Here is a 17,451-nt window from a genome sequence, read left to right on the forward strand (position 1 = left end):
ACGAGAGGCAAACATTAACCAGATGCTTACTGACACACCACACTTTGTTCTAAGGGCCTCTCATATATTGATCCAGTTAATGTCTACACAACCCTACCTTTGAAGGTGGAAGAAATTATTGCTATCTTCACAGACAAGGAAATTAGGGCCCAGGAAACGTTAGTAACTTGCCCCAAATCCATGCTATACTGTCTTCCAATGCACTTAACATATCTTACATACTCAATAAATAATCATTATAATGTGCTTGCAATATGCCAAGAACTTTTCGAAGCCCTCCACAGACACAGCTCATAGAATGCTCAGTGCAACTGTGAGGCAGACACAATTATTATCTCCCATTTTACCAATGACTGAACCAAAGCCAGAGGTATTCGGTTATTTTTTCCAAAGTCATATAATTAGTTGTTAAGTGATGAAAGAAGAATTCCAACTGCAGTCCCAACACTACTCCCAAATAAAATCGTGCTCATTCACCCACGCAAACCAACCATGAAATATTCAGTCACACAAACTATTCAATTTATTCTTATAGTTTTATTAAACATTTACAATTCTCAGGGTTTCTCCTTGCATATTATCTTTCAATGTGTTGATAAAGTTTTAGGCAAAAATTCAAGATGTTCAACACTGCTGTTAGGCCTAAATGATTCTAGGAAAGACTAACGGACAGATTTTCAGTCACCTTTTTGAACCATGCTGCTGGGAGGAAACTGAGCGCCAGCCTCCATTTCTACTGCTGTGGATCCCTTAGCACTTGGGAAACCAGAATATGCAGTCTAGGAACAAATGACTCCAGGGAAGACAGGAAGCCAACTTCAACAAGAGCAGCTCTACAAACAGCTTTCTTTGCCCTGTTGGAAGCCTGCATGACTATAAGGATCAGGTATGTTTCCATATGTTTTGGAGGGGGTTGGCTCCTCTCTCCCCTCCACACCGAACTACTGACATAGTCAGCCATCTTGAAGAGCCACAAGAAAGTATTTGGCAACCCCTTTCTATCTTTACTGGTATCCAGAACCACATTCATTAGATGCAGCTCACAGATCTGAAGGGCAGCTGTACACAGTCCATGCACAGCTCTAGGCATACAATACACCAACCTGCACCCTGGAGCTGCCCCCAGAGGCAGCACTGGGTGCTGGAGGTATGGCCCGGTGCAGGACTCTATGCCCTCCGCAGGGACATGCAGAGAAAGAACTGCAAAATCACACATTTCAAGATATCTGTTTCCTTCCAATCATACCTTCAAGTTGAAAAAAATTGTACAAATAATTTGTAAGCAAATCTCTGTTTCTTTATGACAGCTTAATGGAATAAAAAAAAAAGTACTATCTACATTGTGAACACAACCCAATTTTAAAAAAGGATCCATGCGCTATCATGAATGTAGTTTCAGGAACGTGCTGCTTTAGAAGTATTAGCACAGAGACCTATAATCACTTTTTTTCTAAAATGGAAAATATCTTTCATATCTTTGAGTCAAAATATTTTTTCATTGCAAGTACTTCACAAAATTCTTCCCCTTTCAGGGTTTATTTTCAGAATTATCTATTTATCTACTTATTTGAAAGGCAGAACGACAGAAAAAGGAAGAGCTCTTCTATCTGCTGGTTCATTCTGCAAATGGCTATGCAGCCAGGGCTGGGCCAGGCCGAAGTCAACAGCTAGGAACCCCATCTTGGCCTCCCACGTGGACAGCAGGAACTCAAACAGCCGTCTCTGCCACTGCTTCTCAAGTGCATGCTGGGTTTGAACAGGAGTAGCTGGGACTCAAACAAGGATCCCAAGTGGCAGCTTAACTTCCAGCAGCAATAACTGAATTTTGGCCTCTCTTAACTTCAACACAAAATTCTTCTTATGCCTAACCAATGACAAAAGAAGAGTTCAAGAGTTGAGTTGCTTTATCTCCTCTAAGAAATACATGAATCAAACATTTATGGAACTAATGTCAACACAGCAAAAATCAAGAAGCACATGGAACATTCGTTCAGTGGAGTTCTACATAGCTTCTGTGTGCAGAGCAAAGGGAATGGATCTCTGAGAAACAAAAAATGGATATTAAAAATGCAAACAGAGCCATTTTCTGACATAATCTAATGGTAAAACTGTTTAGCTTCCAAAATCACCACAAAATACCTAAAAGGAGCAAAGCTGCAACCTCAAGAGAAGCACAAGCTCTCTGGACAAAGAATGTAAAAGTCACTGCCAACCGAGCTACTCCTTCTACTTGGGATGCACTGGATTTCCACCAACCTAGCTAGTGATTTCAAATAATTTGTCTCTCAGCTTGCACACCTAAAACCCTTTACTGAAGGACATTTCTTTTAAAACAAAACTACATCACAAGCCAGGCCAGGAGGAAGTCTACACTGGTGGCTCCATAGTCACCTGACAATTAAGGGGGCAAGATCAGCAAATAAGCCACACTCTCTCATTCATGAGGGGTGAACTGTGTAAGTCTAGAAACATTCAATAATTACGCATTTCTAAATACTAATTTAATTTCAAAATGTAACATGGGTACCCCAAGCTTGTTTTTAAATTTTCACTTCTTTTCATTTTACTTTACAAGGCAGAGATCTTAGCAGATTCACTTCCCAAGTGCCCCCAGTAGCCAGGGATGAGTCAAACAGAAGGCAGGAACCTGAAACCCCAACCAAGTCTACCCTGTCATTAGCAAGGACACAAGTCCATAGGCCCTGAACACCACCCGTGTTGTACATGACCAGGAAGCTGAATGAGAAGCAGGATTGCCGAACACTCTAAAATGGAATGCAGGTGCTCCTAACCACTATGCAAAATTCCCACCCACCCACAGGTTGTATTTCTCAGTGGTTGACTGGCATAAGGTTAAGATCTAATGTAAGACCATTCTAAGTTCTCACCTAAAAACTGGTGGTCAGAAAAACAAAAAACAGTGCATGAAAATAGTAGCTCAGATTTGTCCCTTCATTTGATCTTTCTAAAGCATTCTAAACATGTTAATACACAGTGATTCCACATTTAAATTTTTTCTTTAAGTATTTTCTGTACTTTTTCCTTGAGCCAAATCTGCTCAACAGATTTGAATACCATGGCTCATTCACATTTTTATATAACTACTTAATTTCGATTATCTAAACTACATGCATCTAAAGCATGAACACTAAACGATATTCTGGCACCGCTTAAAACTAGGCTGCAAAGACTGCTTTTATGTGCAGTATAAAATCCATTTAGAGCACTAAACTATCACTTTTCCAAAAAGACAAACCTTTAAGTAATTTACAGCATTAGTAAATCTAGAATTCCTGGTAGATTTAAAAACAGCATTTAAAATATCACTTTAGATTAAAACCAGCAGCAAGAAACCTACTTCCTTAAATCATAACAAGCCAAGTTAAAATGTAATACTAGCAGGCCACCTAGTGACCATTCAAGGGTTAGGATAAAAACCAAACTTACAAAATCTTCATTATTGGTTAGCATCTTCTATGAAGGTACTTTAAAAAGGTTAGGGGGAAAATGGGATTAAAATATACATTTATCTTGGTGCCAACATATTTCAAAACCCATATATGCTTTTTTCATAAAGTGTTATTTCCCACAGATTTTCTTGAACACCTCTCCATACATATTAATTCAAAATTTTCGGACCAAGATAAATTTACATTAATTTCATTTTCCACAAAGTTTTTGAATGTACTTTCTTTGTTCTACGCATCCCAAATGACGCATGCTGAGAAAGTGAGAATGCTTTGATCACATGCTGACACTGAGTCATTGTGTGAATAATCATTATTATAAATCCCAATTATATGACCACCATGAACCAACAAATAAAACAGTCCACAGGGGCTGAGGTCGTGGATGTCTGCATCAGGAGAAGCTGCTGCCAGAGATGATACCAGCACCTCCTGTGAGTACCAGTTTGAGTCCCAGACACTCTACTTCCGACCCAGCTCCCCACAAAAGGCAGCTGAAGAGGCCATACCAAGCATCCCCTGTGAGCGCCAGTTTGAGTCCCAGCTGGTCTACTTCTACTTCTGACCCAGCTCCCTACAAAAGATGGATGAAGAGGCCAAAGTGTCTCCCATAGGGGAGACATGAATGGATTTTCAGGCTCCTGCCTTCAACCTGAACCAACCTGGACCACAGCAGCCATTTGGGAAGTGAACCCACAGACAGAAAACCAATCAATCAATATCTATCTATATCTAGGTATCTTGTTCTCACTCTCTCTTTTCTCTCCTTCGTTCTCTTTCTCCCTTCCTTTCCCTTCTCCCTCTAATACTCCCAAATAAATAAATAAAACAAATCTTAACCAAAAAAGTTCATAGATGACATATCTGCACTTTTACTAAAGCATGCATGGTAACACAGAACTCATCCTAGAATACCTAGTGTGTAACATACAAAAACAGATGTCTTTTGGGTAGTGGGTGGGCACTGGCACAGACGCTGCATCCTGTATCAAAATCTTAGCTCCATTTCTAATCTACATTCCTGCTGATGCACACTCCAGGAGGCATCAGGTGATTGGGTCGCCGCCACCCATGTGGGAGCTTGATCAAATTTCAAACTCCTGGCTCAGTCTGGTCCCACCCTAGATGTTTGCAGGGAACCAGTGGACTGAAACCACATCACTCACCTCTTTTTCTTTCTGTCTCTTTCTCACTCTCTCTCTGCCATTCCAGTAAATCAATTTAAAAACACATCTTTCGTGTGACAAAAATCAGCACTATACCTTCCTAAGGAACACAGAAGAAATCATTCCACATAGAATCTTGTGAATGTGAAGTACAAGTGAGTCTTGGATCAAAGAAATCTCCCTTTATGGCTCTTATTGCCATGGAGACAGCAATTCTCAAATGCCGTACCTTCATTCTTTGGAAAGTCCTGGGAATACTTACCACTTCCATTTAATAAAAAGTTGTGAGACACTGGGAAACACCTAAATGTTGGGCCACTGTCCCCAGGTCCTGCCACAGAGCTCTTCATACTCCTGGAATCTCAAGTCACAGGAGTGTCTTCAGTAAGCTAAAGAGATGATCCTTGGCTAAAGGGCTCCCAGAGCACTTTCAAACCAGAAGCTGGCTGCCTGGAAGACTGAACATTGCCCAGAAGCTTCAACTTTGCACCTTACCCCCAAACTCGGAAGGAAAACAAAGTTTAGAAATTTCCTTAATCACTGACTGCCCATGCTTTAAATCAGTCACAACCATGTAAGTCCTCCATTACAACCCCTAAAGGCTACGATTCGGAGAGTTTTCACATGTGCCCTGCAGCAGGCACGTAAGTGCTGCTCTCCCACTCCCCACCTTGCCCATCTCTTTCACTTCGCGGTTCCTGAGCTGACACACCTGCAGTAGTAAATAAAACATTTCTTGAGTTCTGAAAATTGTTTGAACAAATGATCAAACTTGGAGTAGAGGCACCCTGAAATTTTAAGCAGCTGCCCAAAAGGTGGGTAGCATGAATACTCATGTTCTGCTGGCGTCGTAAAGAAAGGCAAGATCCCTGGGACTGAGCCTTTAACCTGTGGGGTCTGGGCTTGCTGGGGTCCATGCAGTGGGTGTGGATGACACAAAGGTGTAAAGAGAACAGCTTCCCCATTTGGTAAGGCCCAGAGGAGCTTCCAGCTGTTTGGCAAGGCCCAGCGGATGTCTCTCCCACCACGCTGACGCAGTCTCACCCCCTTTTGCATGGACACTCAACCACCCCACTTAGAATTCTGTAACTTATTGAGGCATTGTTGGCCCCTGAAATTTTTATTTTGGACTTTTGATTTTTTTTTCCTCATGATACATTTTTCCCATTAAGTGATGAGTAAATTGTAGAAATAGAAATGTGGTAGCAATGTATTACTGATTAGCAGGTAATCACATATGCCTTGGCCTTGGAGTCCTGGCTGTCACTCCATGGCTACTACTGAGGGATGAACAATGGCTTGCTTTGAAGAATATGAATATAGCATTTTGCAGAAGTCTCTTTAGGGGCACCTGCTTAGCCATGAAGTAGAAACAGAATGACCAAACATCTGTGCAGGCCCACCTAGTCATGAAGTAAGAACAGAACAATTACATGTTTGTGCAGAAGCTTGTGACATGGTTGGGTAAACAAGAAAGGACAGCTTCTTGAGCTGTTACAAGAGGGCACCAAGTGACAGTGTCCATGTCCTTTTTTTTGTTACTGCCAACTCCACACTCCCTTCTCAAGCTCCAAACTCGACTGGAGCTGGCCTCCAGCATGGGCTAACTCCAAAAAGCTAGAGTTAGCTGAACGGTTGGATTTTCAGATGATATGAAAGAGCAGAGAACTTTTTTTTTCCTAAAAAATCTCTTAAATGAACTAGAAGAAGAGAGAAAATTTACTCAGTTCATTGTAGACATTAAGTTTTCATTGGACATGGCTTAAGAACCCCAGCCACTCACTCAACACTTACATTAGGTTTTTCAGATTTAGCTATGTAAATCAGAATTCATCTGGCAAAATATGCTTTATCTTTCCAAGGTGTGAACGTTATCAGAACCAAAATGGAGCTAACTGTGTCAAACGCTGATGGAATATAACAATCGGAGAATAATAAAAATGGGCCTCAGGCACATATGCCTGGTATCGAGAACTACTGTAAGATTCTACAGGGATCACAGACTTACATAAAAAATATATATTTCTAGCAAAGATACCTGCCCAGCAACTGTCTGTCCAACCGTGGGTGACTACCATCATTGTTACTGATCCTGAAAGTCCTAAACAATGGCTTTCAAATAGCTTATATGATCCTCTTCAGTAAACTCCTGTACATACAATTTACAATGGCATGCATTTGCATTACACTGTCCATTTCCAAACACATTTAGATCTTTAAGGAAATCTTCCCACTTATTACTGCAGGTTGACAAAATAACTGGACAACGTACTCACACTTTTCTCATTTCGCATTGTATGGAGCCAATACTTAACATAAAGCAGGCAGGCATGGCAACGAGTGTTGCAATCTGGATGTAGTTTGTCCCCAAAGGTTCATGCATTCAGGTTTGGTCCCCAGTGTGGGTGGCAGTGAAGCTGGGGACCTTTAAGAGGTGGAGCCTAGTGAAAGGCCGTTAGATCATGAAAGTACTGCCCTAAGAACAGATTAATGTTGTTCTCAGGGACTGACTGAGTTCTCATGACACCACAGTGGGCAACGAGATGGCGCATGGGCTTAAACTGCCAATGGCAACACCAGCACTCCATGCTGCAGTGCCAGCTCAGAGCCGAGCTGCATGACTTCAGATCCAGGTTGCTGCTAATGCTTCTGGTAGAGCAAAAGATGCCACCCATGGGGGACACCCTGACAGAGTACATCAGCACATAAAAGATCCTCCTCACCCCTGTTCATCAATCTATCTTTCCAATAAATCTTGAAAAAGAAGATGCGGAGCTCCCCACATCATGGCCAGGCCCCTGCAGCCCGGGTCCCATCCCTTGCTTCTTCTCAGCTGTGGTGTATTACAGTTGGGTCTTCACTAGGGGATAAGAATACAGGGCCACATGATGTTGGACTTGCAGCCCCTAAACTTGACCCTACTTCCTTTATAAGGTACCCAGTGTTGGGGACACTGCTAGAGCAGGGGTGAGAATTTTTTTTTCCTGCCAAGGATGTTTGGACAATTATAACAGCATGCTCAGACGAAACAAAATTGCCTACTTAAAAATTAGCCTGCTACAGATTTCTTTGACTGTCACCTGTGTTGCCACACCAGGGTCAAATGAAATAATTTTTTGCCCTTACAGAGCCATAGGCCAGATGTTCGGAAGCCCATGCTACAGCAACATTAAGCAAATCAAGACCCACAGTAAACAGTCTAACCCAGTTAGTGCTGTCTGGGAGCTGCTCTGAAGCCCTTTATCAGTACTCCCGAGTACATTTCTGAAAAATCAGTGAAATGACCACTCCTCTCCATTCCTTAATTCTAATTACACTGATGCAACAACACATCAAGGAAAGCAAAAGGAGGTCAGAGAGAAGATTCATCTTCAGAAAAAAGTAGAAATGGAAATAGTCTCAATGTTAATAAGGGCAATGTCGTGGAGAGATCAGAATGTGGGCCGCAGAATCAAATGGAACCATGGTCAAATCCAACACTAACCAGGTGAGCCATATGAGGCAAGTACCTTCACCTGCTGGAAATCCAGTACTAACCAGGAAGGAGATGTACTGACTAGGGGATGCTAGGTGTAGATTCCCAAGAAGTCTATGAGCAAGCTTCTTCACTTCTTTGAAAGTTTATAAGTTCACTACATAAACAAAATTAATACAAAGAAAGTACTTAGCACAAAGTCACTAGGAAAACAACCAGGGTAAATCAGGTGAATGAGGTTAGAAACTAAATCAGGAAGAAGGCCACTCTGCCCCAGATTTTAGCAATCAGAACAAACCGCTATATAAGACATGAAGTCCTACATTTATATACCTTTATAATAGGTACTCAGGAAATGTTAGTTTCTTATTTTGTCTTCTTTTTTCAAACATTGACTAAAATGGCCCAATAATCAGACTCTTTATCAGACAAAACAGAGATCAAAACCTGAACAAAAAGGAGGAAACTCAGATTAGCCATTAGTTTATGAAGGCTTTAATTACAGCTATAGAAACTAACACAAGCAACAGCAAGAGAGAAAAAAGCAAGAGTGAGGGAAGACGAGAGAGGGAGAAAAAGAGAGAGAACGCTAGCATGCAGTTAAGTGTTATAACCAGAGGATACTACTCTAAGTAGGATTCCAAAGAAGTGATCAGGAAATGAAATAAAGGAAGCGAGGAAGGAGACACCTGCAGCACCCATCCCGCACTAAGGTTAACAGTCCTTTACACATGCCTCAACTATCTAGAATCACCTGCAGTTCATAAAATGGCTTCAGCCATTCATGTGCCCCATAACATTACATCCTTTTCTGGGATTTTGTACAGAACAGATATTAAAAATAATCAAGATTAACAAAATGAAACTATGTACAGGCCAGTATGGTGGCCCAGTGGGCTGCCATATGTGACACAGGCATACCACTTGAGTACCAGGTTAGGTCCTGGCAGCTCCATTTCCAATCTACTCCCAGATAATGCATCTGGGAAAGCAGTAAAACATGTCCCAAGTGTTTGGGATCTTGCCATCAACATGGGAGACACAGATGGAGTCCCAGGCTCCTGATTTTGGGCTAAATCAGCCCTAGGCATTGCACGCATATGTGCAATGAACCAGCAGAAAAATAACATTCTCTCACTCTCTCTGCCTTTCAAATAGAAACTAAAATTTTAAATAAATAAATGAATAAGTAAATAATGTGATATGGATCAGTTAAAACAAACAACAACAGGATAAATCATGAACTCTGTAAAGGTGCCAGTTCATCTGAGGCTCCGGGAAGACCAAAAGGATCCGGCTTGTTTAATATTACCCTCTATCTGAGGGCATGCTGACCTCGCTAACTTATGCTTTGTCTGCTTGAGATGTTATTGCTCTTAGAAATAACAGATTGCTGGGCCCAGCGTGGTAGCCTAGCAGCTAAAGTCCTCGTCTTGCACACACCAGGATCCCATATGGGTGCAAGTTCTAATCTCAGCCATGCTGCTTCTCATCGAGCTCCCTGCTTGTGGTCTGGGAAAGCAGTCAAGGACAGCCTTGGGACCCTGTACCCACACAGGAGACCCTGAAGAGGCTCTGGGTTCCTGGCTTCAGCTCTAGCCGTTATGGGCCACTTGGGGAGTGAATTATTGAATGAAAGATCTTCTCTCTCTCTCCCCCTCTCTGTATATCCCACTTTCAAAAAAAAAAAAAAAAAAAAAAAAACCAGGTTGCTACCAGTGACCACCCTTTTCCTGACTTTTTGCATATTCACTTTAACTATAAAAACCCTGTTTTGCCTTCCCCTTCGTGTGCTATCCTATGAGACAGTTGCCACCCTCCTCCATAATAAACTCATTTTCCTTGATAGGTTGAAGACGTTTCTGACTCACAACAATGATGTGAATGTTATGGCAGAGGGTTAAGCTGACACCTGCAACACCAACATTGTTGTGGGAGCCAGCCCAAGTCCCAGATGCTCTGTTTGCAGCACAGTTCGGTTCCCTGTTAATTGTCTAGAGAAGCAGCGTAACATAGCCTAGTGCTTGGGCCACCACATCCACCAGGGAGACCCAGAAAAGTCTCCTGGAGTAAATCCGCAGATAGAAAAACCAGTCAATCTTTCTTTCCCCCTCCTTCTCTCTTTAACTCTGCCTTTCAACTATAACAGATCTTTTTTTTTTTTTAATGCAGAATTTCAGAAGAGAAGAGAAGAGACAGCTAATCTACAGAACCATGCACTGTCTTGAGGCCACGACAGAACTGAGGCCCTATGGCATAAGCCAAACTACTTTTCCAGAGGGCAAAGTCTCACGAACAAAAGATGAGACAAATGAACCTTTTCCCTTTGAAACACATGAAGATAAGGCAGATAACAAGAAAGCAGGTCAACTGTCCTTTCGACTTCTGAAGGCTGAGTGCAGACCAGAGTGGTTAGTGTAGCTGGGACCCCCAAATACAGCGGGGCAACAAACAGAGCCCAGATCAGGGGCAGGTCTGGAGACTAACAAGGGAGGCCAATGCACTGGTGTGCTTGGCCCACTCCCAAAGCCCTTTGCTCCTCTCTGCAGAGCTCTGACCTGCGGACAAGGGCAGCAAACCCTCCCAGAGAGAGACAACAGGAAACGGGCAGCAGCAAATGCAGGAAGGCAGGGAGACTGTCTGGGCTCAGGGTCATCCATGAGCACAAGCATGCAAAGGCACATGAGAAGCAGAAACCTTACCCTCCCATCTGCCCAGGTGCAGAAGAGAAGGAACAGTAAGGACAAACCCAGCCACTCAGGACTCAGAGCACAAGGTCCAAGACTGAAGCTGAACCAGAGAAACCAAGCACCACACAGCACACACACTTCCCCCCCACCCGATCGAGAGCGCAACACTAAGAAGCAACCACAGGTTTTCTGCCTAAAGATTAAGGACGTGGAGACAGGTGCCTTTGGTGGTTCAGTCATTCAAGGACAGTGTAGGAACACTGAGAAATCACCAACCCCTCCCCAAGGGCCTGGTCTGTACTAAGTACAAGGCAGAAGTGAAAAAATTCAGAGCATGCGTGTACAACAACAGAAGGAACTACAAAAAAGGACACCAAAATCCACCTGGGTTGATTAGATCAGACTGGCCCACTACATTAACAGAGCAGCAGCAAAAAGGCATCCCCAGTGTACAAATAGACACAATGTCCAGCATTACATACAGACTCACAAGGGGCTAGCATTGCATCCTGGGCACATTAAGCTACCACATGGGACATACATCAGAGGGCATCTCATATCAGAGTGCCGATTCGAATCCCTGTTGCTCTGCCTTTCCAACTTTCTGTTAATGCACCTATAAAGCACAGGTGTACTGGACTCCTGCCACCAAACTTGGACATCAGGATGGAATTTCTTAGTTCCCGGCTGGGCCTGGCCCAGACCTGGCTGCTACAGTCATTAGAAGACATTCTTCATCCCCTCCCCACCATAAGTCACTCTGCCTCTCAAATAATAAATAAGGAAATCTTAGGGGATGGGGGGAGAAAAGAAAACCACTGACTCAAGAGATAACTCTTGAGATAACACTCAAGTCCATAAAACCAGAAACAGAATTAATCCAGAACCAAGAATCCAGAATCTAAGCCTTCACGCAAAGGCTTAACTATGATTAATATGCTAAAGGAACTAGCAGAAAAGTAGACAACACACATGAACAGATAGAGCATTTCCACAGAGATGAGCACTGTTTTACAAAAAAGACCAAATGAGATGAACCACTGATGATGCTCAGGTAGATCATGCACCTGCTAGTGGGTCTGCACACTCTGGACAACATCGAGCCTCTTTATGCACTGATGTAGGACACTACCCTCCACAGGGTCCCTTTCTGAAATCTAACCACAAGGGTGCCATCATGTCATGACAGAGAAAACATTTCTAAATGCCTTGGAGAAGTTAACTGCACTGGGAATGTCACCTTGAAAACTACAATACGGCCAATTTATAGGGCTGAATGATCATGTTATATTTTCTCTAATAAGTCATTTGTGTGGCAAAATTACTGATAAAGACAGACTCCCAGGATTCCTAACATTTACATTAATTAAGATTTTTAAAGTAGCATATGTGTATGTTATCTACCACAAGACCTAACACAGTCATATACACAGATGGAGAGAAAGGTGTTAGCACTACAAAGGATGTAAATTACAAGCACCATTTGATATTAACCACCAGTTTGCTTTTTTAGAGAGGAAAGTTTGAGATGGACATAATTTTTCTGAGTTTTATTCTTTTACTCTCTTACCCTTTCTTGTAGAAGTTCCACAACTTGCTGGACACAGTCATTCACATCACAGGAGTCTGTTTTCAGCACCAATTCAGGGGCTTCTGGCTTTTCATATTCAGAATCAATCCCAGTGAAACCTTTCAAAGGTATAAAAAACAGAGGAAGATGAAAATTAACATAAATTCGCTACACTGAAATCAATTCCTCTGATATGCCCTACTAAGCTACAAGGTTATAATATAAAACTTCTGGAGAGATTTACGATTAAACTGTGTTTCTTCTTTAAACCTGTGCGGTTGATTCTCACCATTCACCGTAGTTAGACTGAATAAATTTGCCACAACACTCAACTAGACAACACTAAACACTTCCTTAGCAGAAGACAAGATTGGGTTCCTGCTAACCTGCCACAATGTGTTTGTCAACTAATGAATTATTTCAGTTTTTTATTTGTGCTTCTTGTTTAAAAACACATTACTTAACATATATTACTGATCGGCCTGCACTGAGCTCAAAGACAGCAGCACTGTAATATACCTAGATGAAGTTTATCCAGCATAGGTATTTTCCCTGAAAGGCACACCACAGCCTTCTTACACTTGGAAATGGTTAACAGCATTGTCAACACCAAGGGTTATTTACATAGCAGAAGCACCCACGAAAGGATAAAATTGCACACGAAAACACAGCACTACACAGGCTGAAACAGCACACTTGTTCACAGGATGAGAAGGAAACATTTGTGTTGACTTCAACTGGGAAACAGGTATATTGGGTGACTCCTTTAACCTGTCTGCACATGACCACAAAAGAACCAAGAACACTAATCTGGGGATCACAAAAGAAGCTTTAACAAGGAGGGAAATGTATAAATATAGATTCCCCAAAGGCAGTTCCACTGTACTTTTTTCTCTTAAGCAAAAGCCTAAACTGTTGGAAAAGAAACCAGGCAATCCTGAACACCTCAATTTCTCCACAGGAAGAGTCCACGCATACGTAACTCCTCACACACACTCATGCCAACGTGGGGGGGGGGGGGGGCAGGGATTTGAAGGTCTTTCCCCATCAAGGCAAACACCAACACTAACTCAGTGCATCCTTCACATTCACAATGATTATTCAGGGCCAAACTGGAGAACGACCGGTGGCTTGTGCCATCAGAAATCAAGTGTCAAAGCAAAACAAATTAACTACTGTGAACTCAAGCGAAACACAAGATACCACCTCAAATATGTCCATATCCTATACCCTCTGACGTTACGACGTTACCATACACATAAGTCCTGTATATCTTACAAAGCTTAGATCATTCTTGGGTTTAAGCAGAAAATATGAATTTTAGGTAATTACTATTACAAATTATAGTTATCAAAACAGTCCTAGAATACTCACGTGTGCAAGTCTATAGCCCACTTAATGTCATTATTTTTAAACATCACCTGGAGTCCAGAACATAAAAATGAATGTTTGCATTTTCAATATTCCCAACAGTATTTAGAAACAGTTTGCAAGAGATTAGTTGGGGGGAAAAGGAGGTGGGGAATGATTCTGATCAGAGCACTGGTTGTTAACCTGTGGCTCTCAATTGTGGCTACACACTGGAGAAGCCAGGGTCTAATCTCACAAGATTCTGATTCCACTGGCCTAGGTACAGCCTTGCTCCCAAGAAAATGCTGATGTGCAGCACGATGACATAAAAGTGAAGTAAAGAGCTAAGTTTTTGAAAAAATAAACAAATTGGTAGATCATTGGCCCAACTAGCCAAAAGGGGGGGGGGGCAAAAAAAAATCAAAGCTCAAAAAGGAAATGTTACAATCTCTATCACAGAAATAGAAATCATCAGGAATAATTAGAAATAGCTATATAACAACAAATTAGAAAACCCAGGAAAAATGGATAGATTTCTGGACACATATAACCTACTAAAATCAAGTCATGAAGACACAGAAAACCTAAACAGACCAGTAATCATGAGAAGTAGTGAATCTAAGGAAAATCCCCTCAACAATGAAAAGCCTAGGAATGCATGGCTTCACTGTTGAATCCTACCAGACTTTTCAAGAACAACTCAGATTCTTCTCAAACTATCCAAAATAACTGAAAAGAAAAGAATCCTCTCAAGCTCTCTGGAATATCCAGAGAGAACCACAGGCCAGCACCCCTAATGAACATACATGCAAAATTTCTCAACAAACTGCTATCTAATCAAGTCCAACAACACACCAGAAAGATCATTCACCCAGACCAAGCGGGATTTATCTCTAGTACAACCTACACAAATCAAGAGATGTGATCTCACATTAACAAACTGAAGAATGAAAACTATATGATGATTTAAATACATGCAGAGAAAGCATTTGATAAAATACAATACCGCTCATGATAAAAAATCTAAGCCAAATTGTGTATATAAGACTCATGGCATAGCCAAGTTCACATACAACAAACCCACAGCCAGCAGCATACTGAATGGAGAAAAACTGGAAGCAGTCCTCCAGGATCTGGAACTAACCAAGAATTCCTACTCTCACCATTACTACTCAGTATAGTTCTGGAAGTCTTACAATAATTAAAAACAAGAACTTACATAGAGCACCAATGGAAAAATGAAGAAATTTTCTATTTATATTTCCTCTACATAGGGAAACCCTAAGTATCCACTGAGAGATCACTGAAACTCACAAGATTTTGGCAAAGTTGTGGGACATAAAATCAACACTCTAAAATCAATTGCCTTTGTATTCACAGACAATGCCATGGCTGAGAACAGCCCCATTCAGAACAGCTATTAAAAAAAAAAAACACTAAAATACCTTGGGATAAATTTAAAGACATGAAAAACATCTACAGTAAAATTATAAAACATTAATAAATACACAAAAATGAAAATATCTTCAATGTTCATGGATTGAAAGAAGTAATCTCAAAATGACTATACTGCTCAAATCAATTTACAGATTCAACATGATATCAATCAAGCTGCCAACAACATTATTCTCAGATCTGGAAAAAAAATTTATCCTAAAATTCATATGAAATCACACGAGAACTCAAATATCTAAAGCAATCCTAAATAACAAAAATAAACCTGGAAGCATCACAATACACATATCCCATACAAAATTCACCTCACAATGATTCAGGGATCTTCATCTAAGATCTGAAATCATCCAATTATTAGAGGAAAACATAAGGTAAACCTGGCGATGCTAGCATAGGTGAAGACTTTGCTAAGACTGGGAAGCACAGGCAAAAACAGGAAAATGAGATTATATCAGACTAAAGAAGATTCTGCACAGCAAAGGAAGCACTGAACCAAGAAGCAATTGACAGAATGAAAGAAAATATCTGCAATCTATATCTGATAAAGTATTAATATCCACAATGCATAAGCAGCTGAGGAAACTCAACAACAACAAAACAAGTAAGCCAGTTAAGAAATGGGTTAAGAATATGAACAGATTTCCCAAGAGACAAAACACAAATGGCTAAAAGGAACATGAGAGATGCTCAGGATAATTATCCACCAGGAAAATGCCAATAAAACCCACAATGTTTCACCTCACCCCAGGAAGAATGGCCAGAAAATGCACAGCAATACATTCTGGACATGATCACTCTACAATGTTGGTGGGAATACAACCATCATGAAAGATAATACACAGATTCCTCACAAGTCTGAAAATAAAATTACCTTATGACCCAGACATCCAACTTTTAGAAATTTAACCAAATGAAATGAACTCAGCTTATGAGAGCTGAGTAGCAACTCAACTTACAATGGAAAGATATATAATCAATCCCAATGCCCATCAACTGAACTAGTTCAAGAAAATGTGGTATATATTCTATGGAATACTGCTCTGCCAAAATATAAAATCATGTCTTTTGAAACAAAATGGTTGCAACTGGAGGCCATTATCCTTAGTGAAATCAATCCCAAAAAGACAAATGGAATGCTTTGCATGATTTATGGTAATTAACATTCAGAGTATTTTTAAATGGTAATATGCATGAATGAAACTGATATTTTAATTATTGAATAGCCCTGTCAATACTCCTGAAGAACAGTGGTTTTTCTACTTACTGCTTGCTGAACTCTTTATGTACAGTATTCAGCTGTGATTACCAAGAAAATTCAAAGTATGCCATTGTAAAAAATTAAGCAAAAACAAGAAGAAACAGCAATGAGATGGGAGGTATAACTATGCTTGTAAAACTACGTAAAATAAATGAAATTTGTTCCCTTCTTGTAACTTAAAAAATTTAGCTTTTGATATATTAAGTTTTAAGTTCCCTCTTTGGTTACCTTGGAAGAACCAAACCAAATGATTTCATGGATTTTATGTCAGCCCACAGGTCTGACATTCCAGACCCCTGCAAAATAATTAAAATCAAAGTACACTCTGAGAAAATAGTCATATTTAAGCGGACAGTGGACAGTAAATAGCTAGGGAAGTAGTAATCGCATAATAATCTAAGTATCAGAATGGGTGACACTGGGATATTCGCACTAACCAATACATGTCAGATAAAGGTTGGGAAAGGCCAGAGGGCCCCTCGCTTTTGCAATCTTCTCTGCCCTTGAATGTTTACTGCGAGGGATCTGAACCAACATAGTCAGGGAACTTGTTAAGCACCATTCTGACAACTAGTCAATGATTTCTTAAAAAATAAACACCTTATAATCAGAAACTCAAGCAGCCTGGCAAACCTAAAATAAATCAATGCGAGCAGACATTTTATCACCATCCACTGAGGGGATAGAACCAACAAATGGGAAGGTAAAAAAGGAGCCAGACTAATACAAACATCATTGCAGTTCATAGAATACAAACCGTACACGCTCCAGGGCATTCTGGCCACAGTCTTATTAGTTATTGCACCCCCCAAAACTAAACACACACCTCACAAAAAGACAATGTGCATCAGTGTGTTTGATCCCACTCCCATTTCACCTCTTCACCAATTCCACAAGCGTTTACTATGTGTGTCATAGGTACTGTGCTCTGGGCTATACACTGTGCTACATTTTAAAGTCATAAAAACGCTTAAGATATTGTCTTTGCACACAGGTAACTTATTCTAGCAAGACAAACTA

The 17,451-nt window shown here is 40.9% G+C and overlaps 1 protein-coding gene across 1 annotated transcript in view; it reads right to left on the reverse strand.

The window, feature by feature from the left end:
- The window catches only part of PAPSS1 (3'-phosphoadenosine 5'-phosphosulfate synthase 1), a 95,176-nt gene that overhangs the window by 51,375 nt on the left and 26,350 nt on the right, over positions 1–17,451 (reverse strand). The window contains exon 5 of the mRNA XM_040966518.1: positions 12,369–12,487. Coding sequence (XP_040822452.1) covers positions 12,369–12,487 — 119 coding nt within the window. The remainder of the gene's footprint in view (positions 1–12,368; positions 12,488–17,451) is intronic.

Source organism: Ochotona curzoniae, unplaced genomic scaffold (genome assembly GCF_017591425.1).
Source record: "Ochotona curzoniae isolate NIBS_2020 unplaced genomic scaffold, NIBS_Ocur_1.0 scaffold_4506, whole genome shotgun sequence".
NCBI lineage: Eukaryota > Metazoa > Chordata > Mammalia > Lagomorpha > Ochotonidae > Ochotona > Ochotona curzoniae.